General features: G+C 36.4%; 1 protein-coding gene across 1 annotated transcript in view; it reads left to right on the forward strand.

Moving 5' to 3' along the window:
* LOC142345802 (proteasome activator complex subunit 4A-like) overlaps positions 1–13594 on the forward strand; it is a 55617-nt gene that overhangs the window by 34865 nt on the left and 7158 nt on the right. The window contains exons 13-15 of the mRNA XM_075398168.1: positions 10003–10891; positions 11420–11628; positions 12168–12385. Of these exons, the coding sequence (XP_075254283.1) occupies positions 10003–10891; positions 11420–11628; positions 12168–12385 (1316 nt within the window). The remainder of the gene's footprint in view (positions 1–10002; positions 10892–11419; positions 11629–12167; positions 12386–13594) is intronic.

The raw sequence follows: 13594 nt of genomic DNA on the forward strand, positions 1-13594 counted from the left end.
CGAACTTTTGAGACTTTTGTTTTAGAACGTTCACTTCTGTTAGCGAACTATGGAACTGCTTGTAATGTTCAGAAGGTCGAATGGTCAATTTCAGAAGCTTTCTTCCCACTACAGTCCCTTCATCCTATCCAAATTACAGACACCACCACCACCACTAACGCAAAATTACAGACACCACCACCACCACTAACGCAAAACTTTATCGCCACCACCACCAACCACCACCCTTACCTTCCAAATTACAGACACCACCTTTACCCACCCCCTGACTTAAGTACTCTCCCCCACCACCACCACCAACCAAGAACCATCAACCTTACCCACCCCCTGACTTAAGTACCTCACCCTTCCACCGCCCGCGCCACCACAACCACCATCGTCTGCTAACCATCACTCTTACCCACCCCCGGACTTAACTACCTCACCCCTCGCCACCACAACCACTATCGTCACCAGCCACCACCACCTACATACCCCCCATACACACACCCTTCCTGCCTACTCGCCCCCTCCCCAACTACGCACCGCTGCCATCTTCACAAACCGGCGTGGAGGCAGAAACGGAAAAGATTCAAAAACAACAATCAATTAAATGGTCGCGCTCATCTTTTGGGCCGGCTATTATTGTGGGCCTATCGTTTTAAAACAAAGAGCTTGGATGGCATTGTTGCTCTTTTGTTTGTAATTTGCGTGCTCACATTTTGATAAAGTTTTGCTTTCGAAACAGGATTATCAAGTACAGCACAGTGATCATTAAGCCATATTAAGGCCTCTTAGGTGCTTTTGTAGTCTTTCAAGTGCTTAGTGTACCGGAGTTGCTGCGAAGGCCTAAATTCACTGAAAAACATTTTTAAGTGTTGAGCCCAAAATTGTGCCACTGTTCATGTTTTTCCGCATTTTGAGTTTTGTGTTATATGGTTCACATGTTAACAGTGCTCGGCGATCATAGACTTCTTGCGCAAGCAAGATTTTTTGCCTGATTTGTTCGGGGTATATGAATTGGGAATTCCAACTAAAACAAAAACATTTTTAATTGCTCTCAAACGAAGTTTGTAGCAATTATATTAGTCCTGTTGGTCTTTTTTATGCAATTTTTCGCTTGACCGATTTTTCGTCTCACGCTTTTGACTTTTCGTTCTCAAAAACAGGATAAATAGGTAGCGCCCAGCGGGCATTAAGTGCTCTTAGATAGCCTTTCAGCTGTGTTCAGCTCAAACTGTTTTGGAGACTTATACTTATGGTGTGAAGGGCGGTTCTTAGAGGTTAAGGACACCCCCACTATTGCCCCCCACCGCGATGCTGCCCCCCACCCCAGTGTTGCCCCCTCAACAGCCCCGGGTGCACCCCCCTCTACCGCGGCTAGTTACTGACGAACAACCGCTTGCTAGAAACGCAAATTTATACTATTTTGCAATTTTTTCAAGCTCTTTGAAAATTTTTGACATTTTTGATTTCTATCAACCTCAGGTGTCAAGTAATCTCATTTAGGTTTAAATAATGGGTTACTTCATAGTTTATAGTGGTAATAACATTTTAACATCACGATTTTAAGATTTTTTTGACAAAAGGTGCAGTTTATTTCAATTTTTTTGACATTTGTTTTTCCTCATTCAGGTCTTTCGAAACCCAGGGGCCTGAAAACATTCTAAGAGTTTTGATAATAAGTTACTGAAAATATTTTTTTGGCCATGTAATACTTTTTCAACTATTTACTGTCCCAAATTTTAGCAATTTTTTGATAAAACTTGCTTTCAAATTTTTTTGAAAATTTTTGTCGTTTTTTGGGTTTTTTCAGCCTAAAGAGCCAAGGAACCTCCTCTCTAGGTTTACTGTATAATTTCTAGATTAAATGGAATGTCTTGCAAGATTTTAAAATCACGATTTTTAGCATATTTTTAACAATTTTTTCCATTTTTTTTCAGTTTTTTTGACATTTATAGTCATTCAGATTTTTTGCGTTTGGGTTTGATAATAAATTACTGGAAAATTGTTGTTGATCATGGATTAATTTTCAAATTTTTAATATCACAAGTTTTAGCCTTTTCTATAAAACTTGCATTTTTTCAAGTTTCTGATTTTTTTTTGTCATTTTTCGGGTTTCTCTAGCCTCAAGAGCCATTGAACTTCCTCTAGGGTTTGATTTTATGTTACTCTATAGTTTATGGATGTAATGGAATGCTATTCAAGATTTTAATATCACGAATTTAACAATTTTTTAAAATAATTGCCATTTTTTCATGTTTAAGAATTTTTTCCGGCAGCTGAGGCCCTGAGACCTCCTCGACTATTTGATAATAAGCTGCTGAAGAGTTTGTAGAGTTAATGGGATGATGGCCAACTTTTTTATTCCAGTTTTAATTTGAAGATAAAATTTGAAATTTTCGAATTTTTGGAATTTTTTTTGTTCCAAGTGTATAGATCTTTGAGCCTTTGAAATTATTTCAGGCTTGAAACAGGGATACCGGATAGTCTTTTGAGACAATGAAATGGTTCTTAAGATATTAACATCTTAAATTTTGACTAGATTTTGTTAAAATTTGCAATTTTTCCAAAATTTTTAAAATTTAGTTGAACGACCTTTACTGGCCAACGAAACTTTTCAAGTCTCGGAGATGGGTTACTTTACAGATCTTTTGAGATAGAAAATGGTTTCGATTTTTTTACTGCGAAGTTTTATTTACTAACAAGGCTGGAAAACTAGAAGTTGCAGAGTCGAATCCCATCATGGAAAATATTCCTGTCTCTTTGTTGGTTAGGGTTTCTTGCCTTCTCTTTCTTGTGCACGTTTTATCTCTCTCTCTCTCTCCCACTCTCTCTCTCTCTCTCTCTCTCTCTCTCTTTGTTGATGCCACACTTATATGGCGTAATGTCATCATCTCTGATCCTCATTAACAATGAGTTACAGTATAATTGTTTTGTTTAATCATAAATGACTTATCAGGCAATTTTTATGAAATCTTTGTTAATTGCTCTCAAAAGCAATTTGTAGCAAATATATTAATCCTGTTTGTCTTTTATGCAATTTTTCGCTTGGCCGATTTTTCGTCTGACCCATTTGACTTTCGTCGTCAGAAACGGGATAGAGGTCGCGCCCAGAGTTCACTAAACCTTGGCTATCTGCTGACAAACCCAGCCGCTCGCCGATCGTTTGAGAGCAATTCGTCTGACCTCGGTTATGTTTCTTTCTTTTTTTGATTGTTACAGAACTTTTACAGCTTGTACTTTTCAGGTCCGTATCTTGTCTTTAGCTGGTATGTTCAGGTCCAGAAATTCTATTTTCAGGACGAGAAATTAAAATTTGTCTAGTTTTGGCTGATTTTTTAAAAATTTTTTAAATATTCTTTACGATGATTACGGTCAAAGTAAAAAGAGCAAAATCAAAGACCATTAGGTTATCAAATTATTAAGCTTACTTATTATTAAGTTTAGAAGCTGAATTAAGTACAGTTTTAGAACTAAACCTTGGCTATCTGCTGACAAACCCAGCCGCTCGCCGATTGTTTGAGAGCAATTCGCCTGACGTCGGTTATGTTTTCTTTCTTTTTTTGATTGTTACAGAACTTTTACAGCTTGTACTTTTCAGGTCCGTATCTTGTCTTTAGCTGGTATGTTTCAGGTCCAGAAATTCTATTTTCAGGACGAGAACTTAAAATTTGTCTAGTTTTGGCTGATTTTTTGAAAATTTTTTAAATATTCTTTACGATGATTACGGTCAAAGTAAAAAGAGCAAAATCAAAAGAGCATTAGGTTATCATATTATTAAGTTTATTTATTATTAAGTTTAGAAGTTGAATCAAGTACAGTTTTAGAATCTAACTGATACTGCACATCGAATTAGACCACTTATGGCATTTGGAAAATCGTGTAAATTTTTATCTTTTTTTCAGCAATTTGCCGGCTAGATTTACAATTTTTTGTTTCTTTGCTTTAAGTGGCCCATGAAAATTCCAGCCGAAAGTCAAGATTGGCTTGCAGCAGAATTTCTCTGTAGATTCTTTCTTTACAAAGTAGCGTTTTGAAGACTCGAAAAGCTTGAACCCTAAGCAATTCAGTTTTTTCCAATTTCAATTATTTGTTAGTAGTTGTTTCTGTCTCAGCTTCCCTCGTATATGTCAAGCATTTTTTCTGGTTTTTATCTCAAGGCAAGTTTTTCCTGCTCAACTCCACTGTCGATTGAAGACCTTGTTTTCCACTGATACCAAAAGTTTTTTTATAATTTAAACGCTATCATTTTTTTGTTTAATTTTCTGAAACTATTTTGTCTCTTTGGCTCTTTATTTTTGCTTGCTGTAATTTTGGTAGCTGTTTTTATGCATCTAGTCTGGTGCTCAGTTCAAAGATTTGTCAGTTTTTCGTTCAATTGTTTAGATTGTACTCCTGACTTGTCCTGCTATGATTTTTTTTCGCTTTTTGTTTCTTTTGCTTTTCCCATTTTTATCACTTCTGAGACATTGAGTGACTTTGCGCATGCTGGTCGAGATTTTTCTAAGCAACAGCTGCTGAGGAAAGCAAACTAAACAGTCTATATCGAAAACCCGAATTGGAAATTAATTCGAGTTTATTACATGAAGCACAGTATTAGACGCGCGGTATTTGAGTTTCGTTCTAATTAATCTTGGTTAACAGATCTAATACTTATTGTTAATGATACTAATTCATGTGTTGTGTCGTTAATAGACAGGAATGTACTTAGCTACGAATCCAATGTTTTCGGAAATTGGCCGGCTATGTTTTCGGAAATTGGCCGACATTTTTTTGTTTCTTTGCTTCAAGTGGACCGTGAAAGCGGCAGCTGCCAGTCAAGATTGGCTCGCAGCAGAATTTTTTGTAGATTTTCTTTACATGATCGGGTTTTGAAGACTTGAATAGCTTGAAGCCTCAGCAGTTCATAGTTTTTTTCTGATATCAATTTTTTGGTAGTTGTTGTTTTTGTCTGCCTCTGGCAAATTTCTTAAAGGCAAATTTTTTTTACCCAGTTGTACTGTCGATTGAGGATCTGGTTTTTAACTTGCTGATATCAAAAATTTCCACAATTGAAACGCTTTAAAATCTGTTTTCGCTCTTAATTCTGCTCTGATTTTTTTGCGTTGTCAAAAAAAATTTTGTTTTGCTTTAACAAATGTTTTTAAACTTTTTTGACATTGAGTGATGTAATTTTGACGTCTCCAAGCTGGTTTCCTTCTTCGCGCTTGCTAGTCAAACTGTTTTTAAGTAGCAGGTGCTGAGGAAAGTAAACTAAACAGTCAATGTCGAAAACTCAAATCAGAAATTAATTCCAGTTTAATACATGAAGCTTAGTTTTAGATGCTCGGTTTTAAAGCTTTGTTTTAGTTTACCTTTGCTGCCAGATCTAAAACTTATTTCTAATGATACTAATTCATGAATTGTTTCATTGATAAACAGGAATTTGCCTTGCTACAAATCCAATGTTTTCAGCATTTTGCCGGCTATGTTAACACTTTTTTTGTTTCGCTGCTTCAAGTGGACCATGAAAACTCCAGACGCAAGTCAAGATTGGCTTGCAGCAGAATTTTTCTGAAGATTCTTTCTTTACAATGTCGGGTTTCGAAGACTTGAAAAGCTTGAACCCTCAGCATTTCAGTTTTTTCAAATTCATTTTGTTTTGTTGGTAGTTCTTTTTGTCTGTCTCTACTTGCCTCTTATTTTTCAAGCATTTTTTCTGGTTTTTACCTCAAAGCAAGTTTTCCTGCTCGACTCCACTTTCGATTGAAGACCTTCTTTTCAACTTGCTGATACCAAATGTTTTTTATACAATTGAAACGCTTTTAATTGCTTTTTGTTTAAATTGCTGAAACTATTTTGTCTGTTTGGCTCTTTAAACTTGGTTGCAGTAATTCTGGTTGCTGTGTTTATGCATCTAGTGTTGTGGTCAGTTCAAGGATTTGTTAGTTAGTTTTTTGTTCAATTGTTTAGATTGTACTCAGGACTTGTCCTGTTATGATTTTTTCGTTGTTTTGCTTTTCCCAATTTTTTCACTTTTGTGGCATTGAGTGACCTCGCGCATGCTGGTCGAGCTTTTTCTAAGCAACAGCTGCTGAGGAAAGCAAAACAAACAGTCTATATCGCAAACCCAAATTAGAAATTAATTCGAGTTTGTTACATGAAGCACAGTATTAGACGCGCGGTCTTTGAGTTTCGTTCTAATTAACATTGGTTAACAGATCTAATACTTATTGTTAATGGTACTTATTCATGTCGTTAATAATCAGGATTGTACTTAGCTATATTGTCGGCAGTTTGCCGTCTATGTTTAATTTTTTTTGTTTCTTTGCTTCAAGTGGACCATGAAAACGGCAGCTGCCATTCAAGATTGGCTTGCAGCAGAATTTTTCTGTAGATTTTTTCCTTCACAAGGTCGGGTTTTGAAGACTTAAAAAGCTTGAACTCTCAGCAGTTCATAGTTTATTTTGTGATTTTATTTTTTGGTAGTTGTTTTTTTCTGCCTCTGCTTGCCTCTTTTGTCCAGCAGTTTTTTATTTTTTATTCCATGGGACATTTTTTGCTCAATTCCACTGTCGGTTCAGGATCTTGTTTTTAACTTGCTGATATCAAAAATTTCTACAATTGAAACGCTTTAAAATCTGTTTTTGTTTTTAATTCTGCTCTGATTTGCGTTCTCAAACAAAGATTTGTTTTGCTTTACTCAATTTAATTACTTTTCTGACATTGAGTGATGTAATTTTGACGTCTCCAAGCTGGTTTCCTTCTTCGTGCTTGCTAGTCAAACTGTTTTTAAGTAGCAGTTGCTGAGTAAAGCAAACTAAATATACAATGTCGAAAACTCAAATCAGAAATAAATTCCAGTTTATTACATGAAGCTTAGTTTTAGATGCTCGGTATTAAAGCTTTGTTCTATTTTACCTTTGCTACCAGATCTAATACTTATTTCTAATGATACTAATTCATGAATTGTTTTATTGATAAACAGGAATTTGCCTTGCTACAAATCCAATGTTTTCAGCATTTTGCCGGCTAGGTTAACACTTTTTCTGTTTCTTTGCTTCAAGTGGACCATGACAACTCCAGCCGCAAGTAAAGATTGGTTTGGAGCAGAATTTTGCTTTAGATTCTTTCTTTACGAGGTCGGGTTTTGAAGACTTGAAAAGCTTGAACCCTCAGCAATTCGATAGTTTTTACTGAATTCAATTTTTTTGATAGTTGTTGTTTTTGTGTGCCTCTGCTTGACTTCTATGTGAAGCAATTTTTTACTAGTTTCTATTTCAAGGCAAGTTTTCCTGTTCAATTCCGCTGTCGATTGAAGACCTCATTTTTAACTTGCTGATACCAAAAGTTCTACATTTGAAACGCTCTTAATTCTGTTCTTTGTTTAAATTTCTGAAACTATTTTTTCTGTTTGGTTCTTTCATTTTGAATGCTGTATTTTCCATCTAGTCTACTGGTCAGTTCAAAGTTTTGTTAACTTTTCATTCAATTTTTTACTCAGGAGTTGTTCTGCTATGTTTTTTCGTTGTCAAACAGAATTTTGTTTTGTTTTACTCATTCTTGCCGATTTTTTAACATTGAATAATTTTTTTGTCTTCTGCAAGCTAGTTTTGTTCTTCAAGATTGCTGGTCAAGCTGTTTCTAAACAGCAGGTGCTGAGGAAAGCAAACTAGACAGTCTATATCGAATACCCAAAACTGAAAATAATTCTATTTTTTTACATGAAGCACAGTATTAGACGCGCGGTATTTGTGTTTCGTTCTAATTAACCTTGGTTAACAGATCTAATACTTATTGTTATTGATACTGATTCATGTCGTTAATAAACAGTTAATCCAATATTTTTGGCGCTTTGCCGTCTATGTTTACATTTTCTGTTTCTTTGCTTCAAGTGGACCATGAAACCAAGATTGGCTCGCAGCAGAATTTTTCTTTGGAGTTTTTCTTCACAAGGTTGGGTTTGGAAGACTTGAAAAGCTTGAATTCTCAACAATTCATAGTTTTAACGGAATTTAATTTTTTGATAGCTGTTGATTTTTTTCTGCCTCTGCTTGACTTCTATGTCAAGCAATTTTTACTAGTTTCTTTTTCAAGGCTAGTTTCTTTTCAATTCCACTGTCGATTGAAGACTTCGTTTTTAACTTGCTGATACCAAAAGTTCTACAATTGAAACGCTCCTAATTCTGTTCTTTGTTTAAATTTTTGAAACTGTTTTGTCTGTTTAGCTCTTTATTTTTGCTTGCTCTGTTTTTTGTCTAGTCTGCTGGTCAGTTCAAAGATTTGTTAACTTTTCATTCAATTGTTCAGACTGTACTCAGGAGTTGTTTTGCTATGTTTTTTCGTTGTCAAACAGAATTGTGTTTTGCTTTACACAATCTTGCCGATTTTTCAAGATTGAATCATTTTTTGTCGTCTGCAAGCTAGTTTTGTTCTTCAAGCATGCTGGTCAAGCTGTTTCTAAGCACCAGCTGCTGAGGAAAGCAAACTAAGCAGTCAATGTGGAAAAACCAAATCAAAAAATAGTTCGAGTTTATTACATGAAGCTCAGTATTAGACGCGCGTTATTTTAGTTTTGTTATAATTAACCTTGGTTAACAGATCTAATACTTAATGTTAATGATACTAATTCATGTCGTTAATAAACAGGAATGTACTTAGCTACGAATCCAATATTTTCGGCAATTTGCCGGCTATGTTTACATGTTTTGTTTCTTTGCTTCAAGTGGACCGTGAAAGCGGCAGCTGCCACTGAAGATTGGCTTGCGGCAAATTTTTTTCTGTAGCTTTGTTCTTTACAAGGTCGGGGTTTGAAGAATTGAAACGCTTGAACCGTCAGCAATTCATAGTTTTTACTGAATTCAATTTTTCGATAGTTGTTGTCTTTGTCTGCCTCTGCTTGACTTCTATGTCAAGCATTTTTTACTAGTTTCTATTTCAAGGCAAGTTTTCCTGTTCAATTCCACTGTCGAGTGAAGACCTCATTTGTAACTTGCTGATACCAAAAGCTCTACAATTGAAACGCTCTTAATTCTGTTCGTTTAAATTTCTGAAACTGTTTTTGTCTGTTTGGCTGTTTCATTTTGACTGCTGTATTTTTCATCTAGTCTGCTGGTCAATTCAAAGTTTTGTTAACTTTTCCTTCAATTGTTTAGATTGTACTCAGGAGTTGTCCTGCTGTTTTTTTTTCGTTGTCAAACAGAATTTTGTTCTGCTTTACCCAATCTTGCCACTTTTTGACATTGAATGATTTATTTTGGTCGTCTGCAAGCTAGTTTCGTTCTTCGCGCATGCTGGTCAAAGTGTTTCTAAGCAGCAGCTGCCAAGCAAAGCAAACTAAACAGTCAGTATCGAAAACCCAAATCAGAAATTAAAACGAGTTTAACACATGAAGCACAGTATTAGATGCGCAGTATTTAAGCTTTGTTCTAATTTACCTCGATTACCAGATCTAATACTTATTGCTTATGATACTAATTTATGAATAGTCTCATTATTAAACAGGAAGTTACCTAACTACGAATCCATTAGCTCAAGCGCGGGTTTTAAGTTTTCTTGAAAAGCAATCATTTTTTATTTCAATCCCAAGGGGGTCACGGGAATCAATGGCGGCTGTTTTCCCGCTAATCTTTTGGATTTTGTGTTAAATTAATTTATAGGGAAATTTTCCGTGAAAGATATTCAGATCTTAAAACTGAAATTTACCAGATCGACTCTGCTAGCGGTACTTCCAGAAAATATATGTCTAACGTAGTGTAAAAGTAAAAAAAGTAATTTCAGAGCAATCAGTTTGCGCACATGGCTTAATCAAAACCCAAAGTATCGTGAAACCTTATATTTAGGTAATGAGTCACAAAGTTTCCACGAAGAAAGGAACTATGTTCTGATATGTAAATTAGTCATTGAGAGTTAAACCCACATCTTTCCTCCAAGATATTAGATAGAACACAAATATCTGTACATAGAAGCAGCGCTTTATTATGAAAGAGCTTACTTTTCTTCGAGAGACCATCATTTTCTGATTTTGATATGTTTTTCTAGATAACTCGACTCTCGAAGTGCCTCTTTCTCTATCACAGTGTGAACAATTAGACGAGAAAACACTGAAGACTTGGAACATGTATTCAAAAGGCATCGAATTGGATGTCAAAGCCTACAATAAGCGCCAATTTCTTGATCGAAATTACTTTATATACAATTGTAAAGCATCGGAAATGATGAAATATGTCAGTGCAACGCCCCAAGAGCAAAGTGAACACTTTTGCAAAGCAACGGAAAATTACTCAGCGTTACATAATTTTATAGTTTCCTGGTTTTCGAACCAGAGTAACGTTGAACCATTTGTAAAACATCTCAGCGCTGAAGAAAAGAAGGTTGGTGTTAATTATGAAGGAAATTCACGAGAAACGGGAAAATTCTGCCGATACAAAATCTGGCAATTCCTTTTTCGTCTTATGGGAGAGAAGGCTTTCGACATTTTTGACAATTCCGTGCAGAAAGTTGTAGCTGAAACAAAAGACAGCTCGCACAGGTTTCTGGCTGAATTTTGCTGTGGAGCTTTGCATGCGAGCAGATATTGGTCTTACGAGCAGTGTCAAAAATGCAAGGACTACATTCTGCCAATTTTTGATGCTAAAATGTCGGCGGTGAGTGACGATACAAAACCTACCTGGGATAATTTTTTCACCCATGCTTTGAAGGATTTTGACCCAATGCGGGTGCAGTGGTTTTTCGAATGGATTTTTGACAAGCTTCGAAAGACGATTCATGAGGACAAGTTCACAAAGCAAGGTGTAATGATGGCACAGACTATTAACCACATGATGTGTTACATGAGTTATGAGTCTAATTCTCTCAAGGAGAGGCACATGGAGTTCATGTTGGGATTTACTGGTAACCGCTTCACCAAGTACAGAGCTGTTGCATGCCAGTAAGATTTATTTCAATTTCTTTGATTAATTGTTCTTTAACAAAGTTTGAAGCAATCAATTTAGTCTTTTTATGAAACATTTTAGCTTCAAGGTTTTCGCTCAGAGAATGTTCTTTTACTTACTTACATGGGCAATATGACTTTTCCTCAAACGAACCTGCGATAAAATGGCTGGCTTCCGAGGGCATTAAGTCTGTGTAGCGGCCTTTGGTCCTGTGTAGGCTCTAAGTGTACGGTTCAACGAAGCTGCTGAGGAAGCAGAACTTCATGTTAATGAAGGCGATTTTGAATTTTGGTCAATTTGGACCCACAATTCTTTGGATCACTTTTTACGCGATAGGACTACTGATAGATTGAGTACTGGGCGCTCGATTAAGTTTAGTTACGGCAAGTTTTAGTGAGATTTAATAGTGATCCAAGTTCAAATCTAAGATTGTGATTGGCATCCAGAAGTAATTAACCTCCTGGGTAAAGGTGTTCGACTTTAGTTGCAATGGAATGTTCTCTTTTTATTGCTATAATCCTTAGGAGTGTGTCGAGCTGTCTGGCGTACTACAACCAACACAAATCATGGTGTATGTCCACACATTCTTTAATGGACACTAGGCACCTGTGTGAGGAGTTGTGGCTGCCTGTGGCGGAGAAGCTGCTGGATCCTTCATTTGAAGCACCTCTCTCGGCTGACGACAACAGTGCTCACTCCGAGTCTGCTATCCTCCTCAATAAAGTCAATTCTAGTGAGCTATTCTAGTGACAAATACACAACTATTTGCAATTGTTAGGATTATTCATTCACAAATCAAAACGCGATGTGAAATTGAGCGGTAATAAAACTTTGCGGGCCTTTCAAATGGACCATGTTTCAAATGGAAGACACGGAAATTTTGTATCAAATGGACGACAAAAGTATTTAATACATGAAAAATCTCAAAATCCAATGTCGTACATTTTAAACATCGACCTGTTGATCGGCCCCCTGAATTTTTGGCGCTAATTCTAATTCGTGTTTATGAAAATGGTGCACAAATTTTACGTTTGAACCGTTATCATTTGTTTTCTCATTAGATGCGAATTACTCTCGCACTTTTCATCTTTGTGACACTCTCTATAATTGCAATTGTGTTGAATGTTGAATTTTTTGGAACCATCGTAACTAGGTTTAAACTGTTAAACTTCTACGCTTTTTGATGTCTATACCCTGTATAAAATTGTTGATAGGCCACGAAGGAAGTTGATTTTTCTGAAATGTCTAGTTTATTCTGAAGACTTATTTCAGTTGCACAGATCGTGTCAACCCTACAGAACTATTCCTGCTTCTATCACCGCTCTGCATCTGCATATGTGTATCCTCTGCTTCCCTACATTGCTCTGGTGGATGGGCTGGACCCTGAACCAGACCATGTGAAGATTGCAACCCAAACGGTGCAGAGGTGTGCTCTGGCACCCATGCTGGACCCGAGCTCTTTGGGATTATTGGAGGCGAGCATTAAGAAGGTGAGGGGGAATACTTGTGTTGATATTTTGAAACCTTGTTCGATTACTTTTCAGCAAATACTTAGGAAAATGTTTCAATGTTATCAAAATGGGTGTAAACTACATGGTTAGCTTGATATGGACTTTTCCCGCATCTGATGAAAAAAGATGCGCGCACTCTATGGTAGCCCATTTTTTTCCAATAATTTTCCGATTTTTTGAGCATCCTTGACCAACATGTTTTAGCTTTAGAGCCTTGTGCCTAGACTTCAACTAGTTATAAGAGCTCTTTTTTGGGAAAAAATCGATGCTTGAAAGCTGGCGTATTTTCAGCTATTTTTGCGGTTTCAAACATTTTGTGGCTTTTGTTTAATTTTACCTGTCGTTTCTACAACTACATAATTAATTTTAAGACCTTTTAACTGTGTTTTGCTGACTTGTCGAGGTTTTTTGTTGAGAAATTGCGAAAACTTGGAAAATATCCAAGCTAAAAATTTATCTCGCGATGATTCCAAACAGGAAATAAACTCTTTTATTTGCTTCATCAGTGTTTGAACTCAGTTTTTGGAATAGGTATGCGCAAAATTGTAGAATATTTTTCAAACGTGTTCCTAACTGCTGTCAGAAAAAGCTTTCCAAATTATTTTTAATTGCTCTCAAACGAAGTTTGTAGCAATTATATTAGTCCTGTCGGTCTTTTTTTATGCAATTTTTCGCTTGACCGATTTTTCGTCTGACGCTTTTGACTTTTCGTCCTCCAAAACCAGATAAACAGGTAGCGCCCAGGCATTAAGTGCTCTTAGAGCCTTCTTCAGCTCTGTTTCAGCTCAAACTGTTTTGGAGACTTATAATTATGGTGTGAAGAGCGGTTCTTAGATGTTGAAGACCCCCTCCACTATTGCCCCCCATCCCCCCACCGCGGCGCTGTTGCCCCCACTCGACTGTTTCCACCCCGATCAGAACCCCCCATGGCTAGTTACTGACGAACGACCGCTCGCTAAAAACGCAAATTTATACAAATTTTCACATTTTTTTCAAGCTTTTTGAAAATTTTTGTCATTTTTGTAAAGCTTATGTCACATTTTTGAGTTTTATCAACCCTAGATGTCAAGAAGCCCACTCTATGGTTTTATAATAGGTTACCGCACAGTTTCTAGTGGTAATAGAATGGTTTCAACATTTGAACTTCGCGAATTTTTGCAATTTTTTGAAAAAACTTGCAAATTTTTT

The sequence above is a fragment of the Convolutriloba macropyga genome, chromosome 9, assembly GCF_964194025.1.
Source record: "Convolutriloba macropyga chromosome 9, txConMacr16.3, whole genome shotgun sequence".
In the NCBI taxonomy this organism is placed as follows: Eukaryota; Metazoa; Xenacoelomorpha; order Acoela; family Convolutidae; genus Convolutriloba; species Convolutriloba macropyga.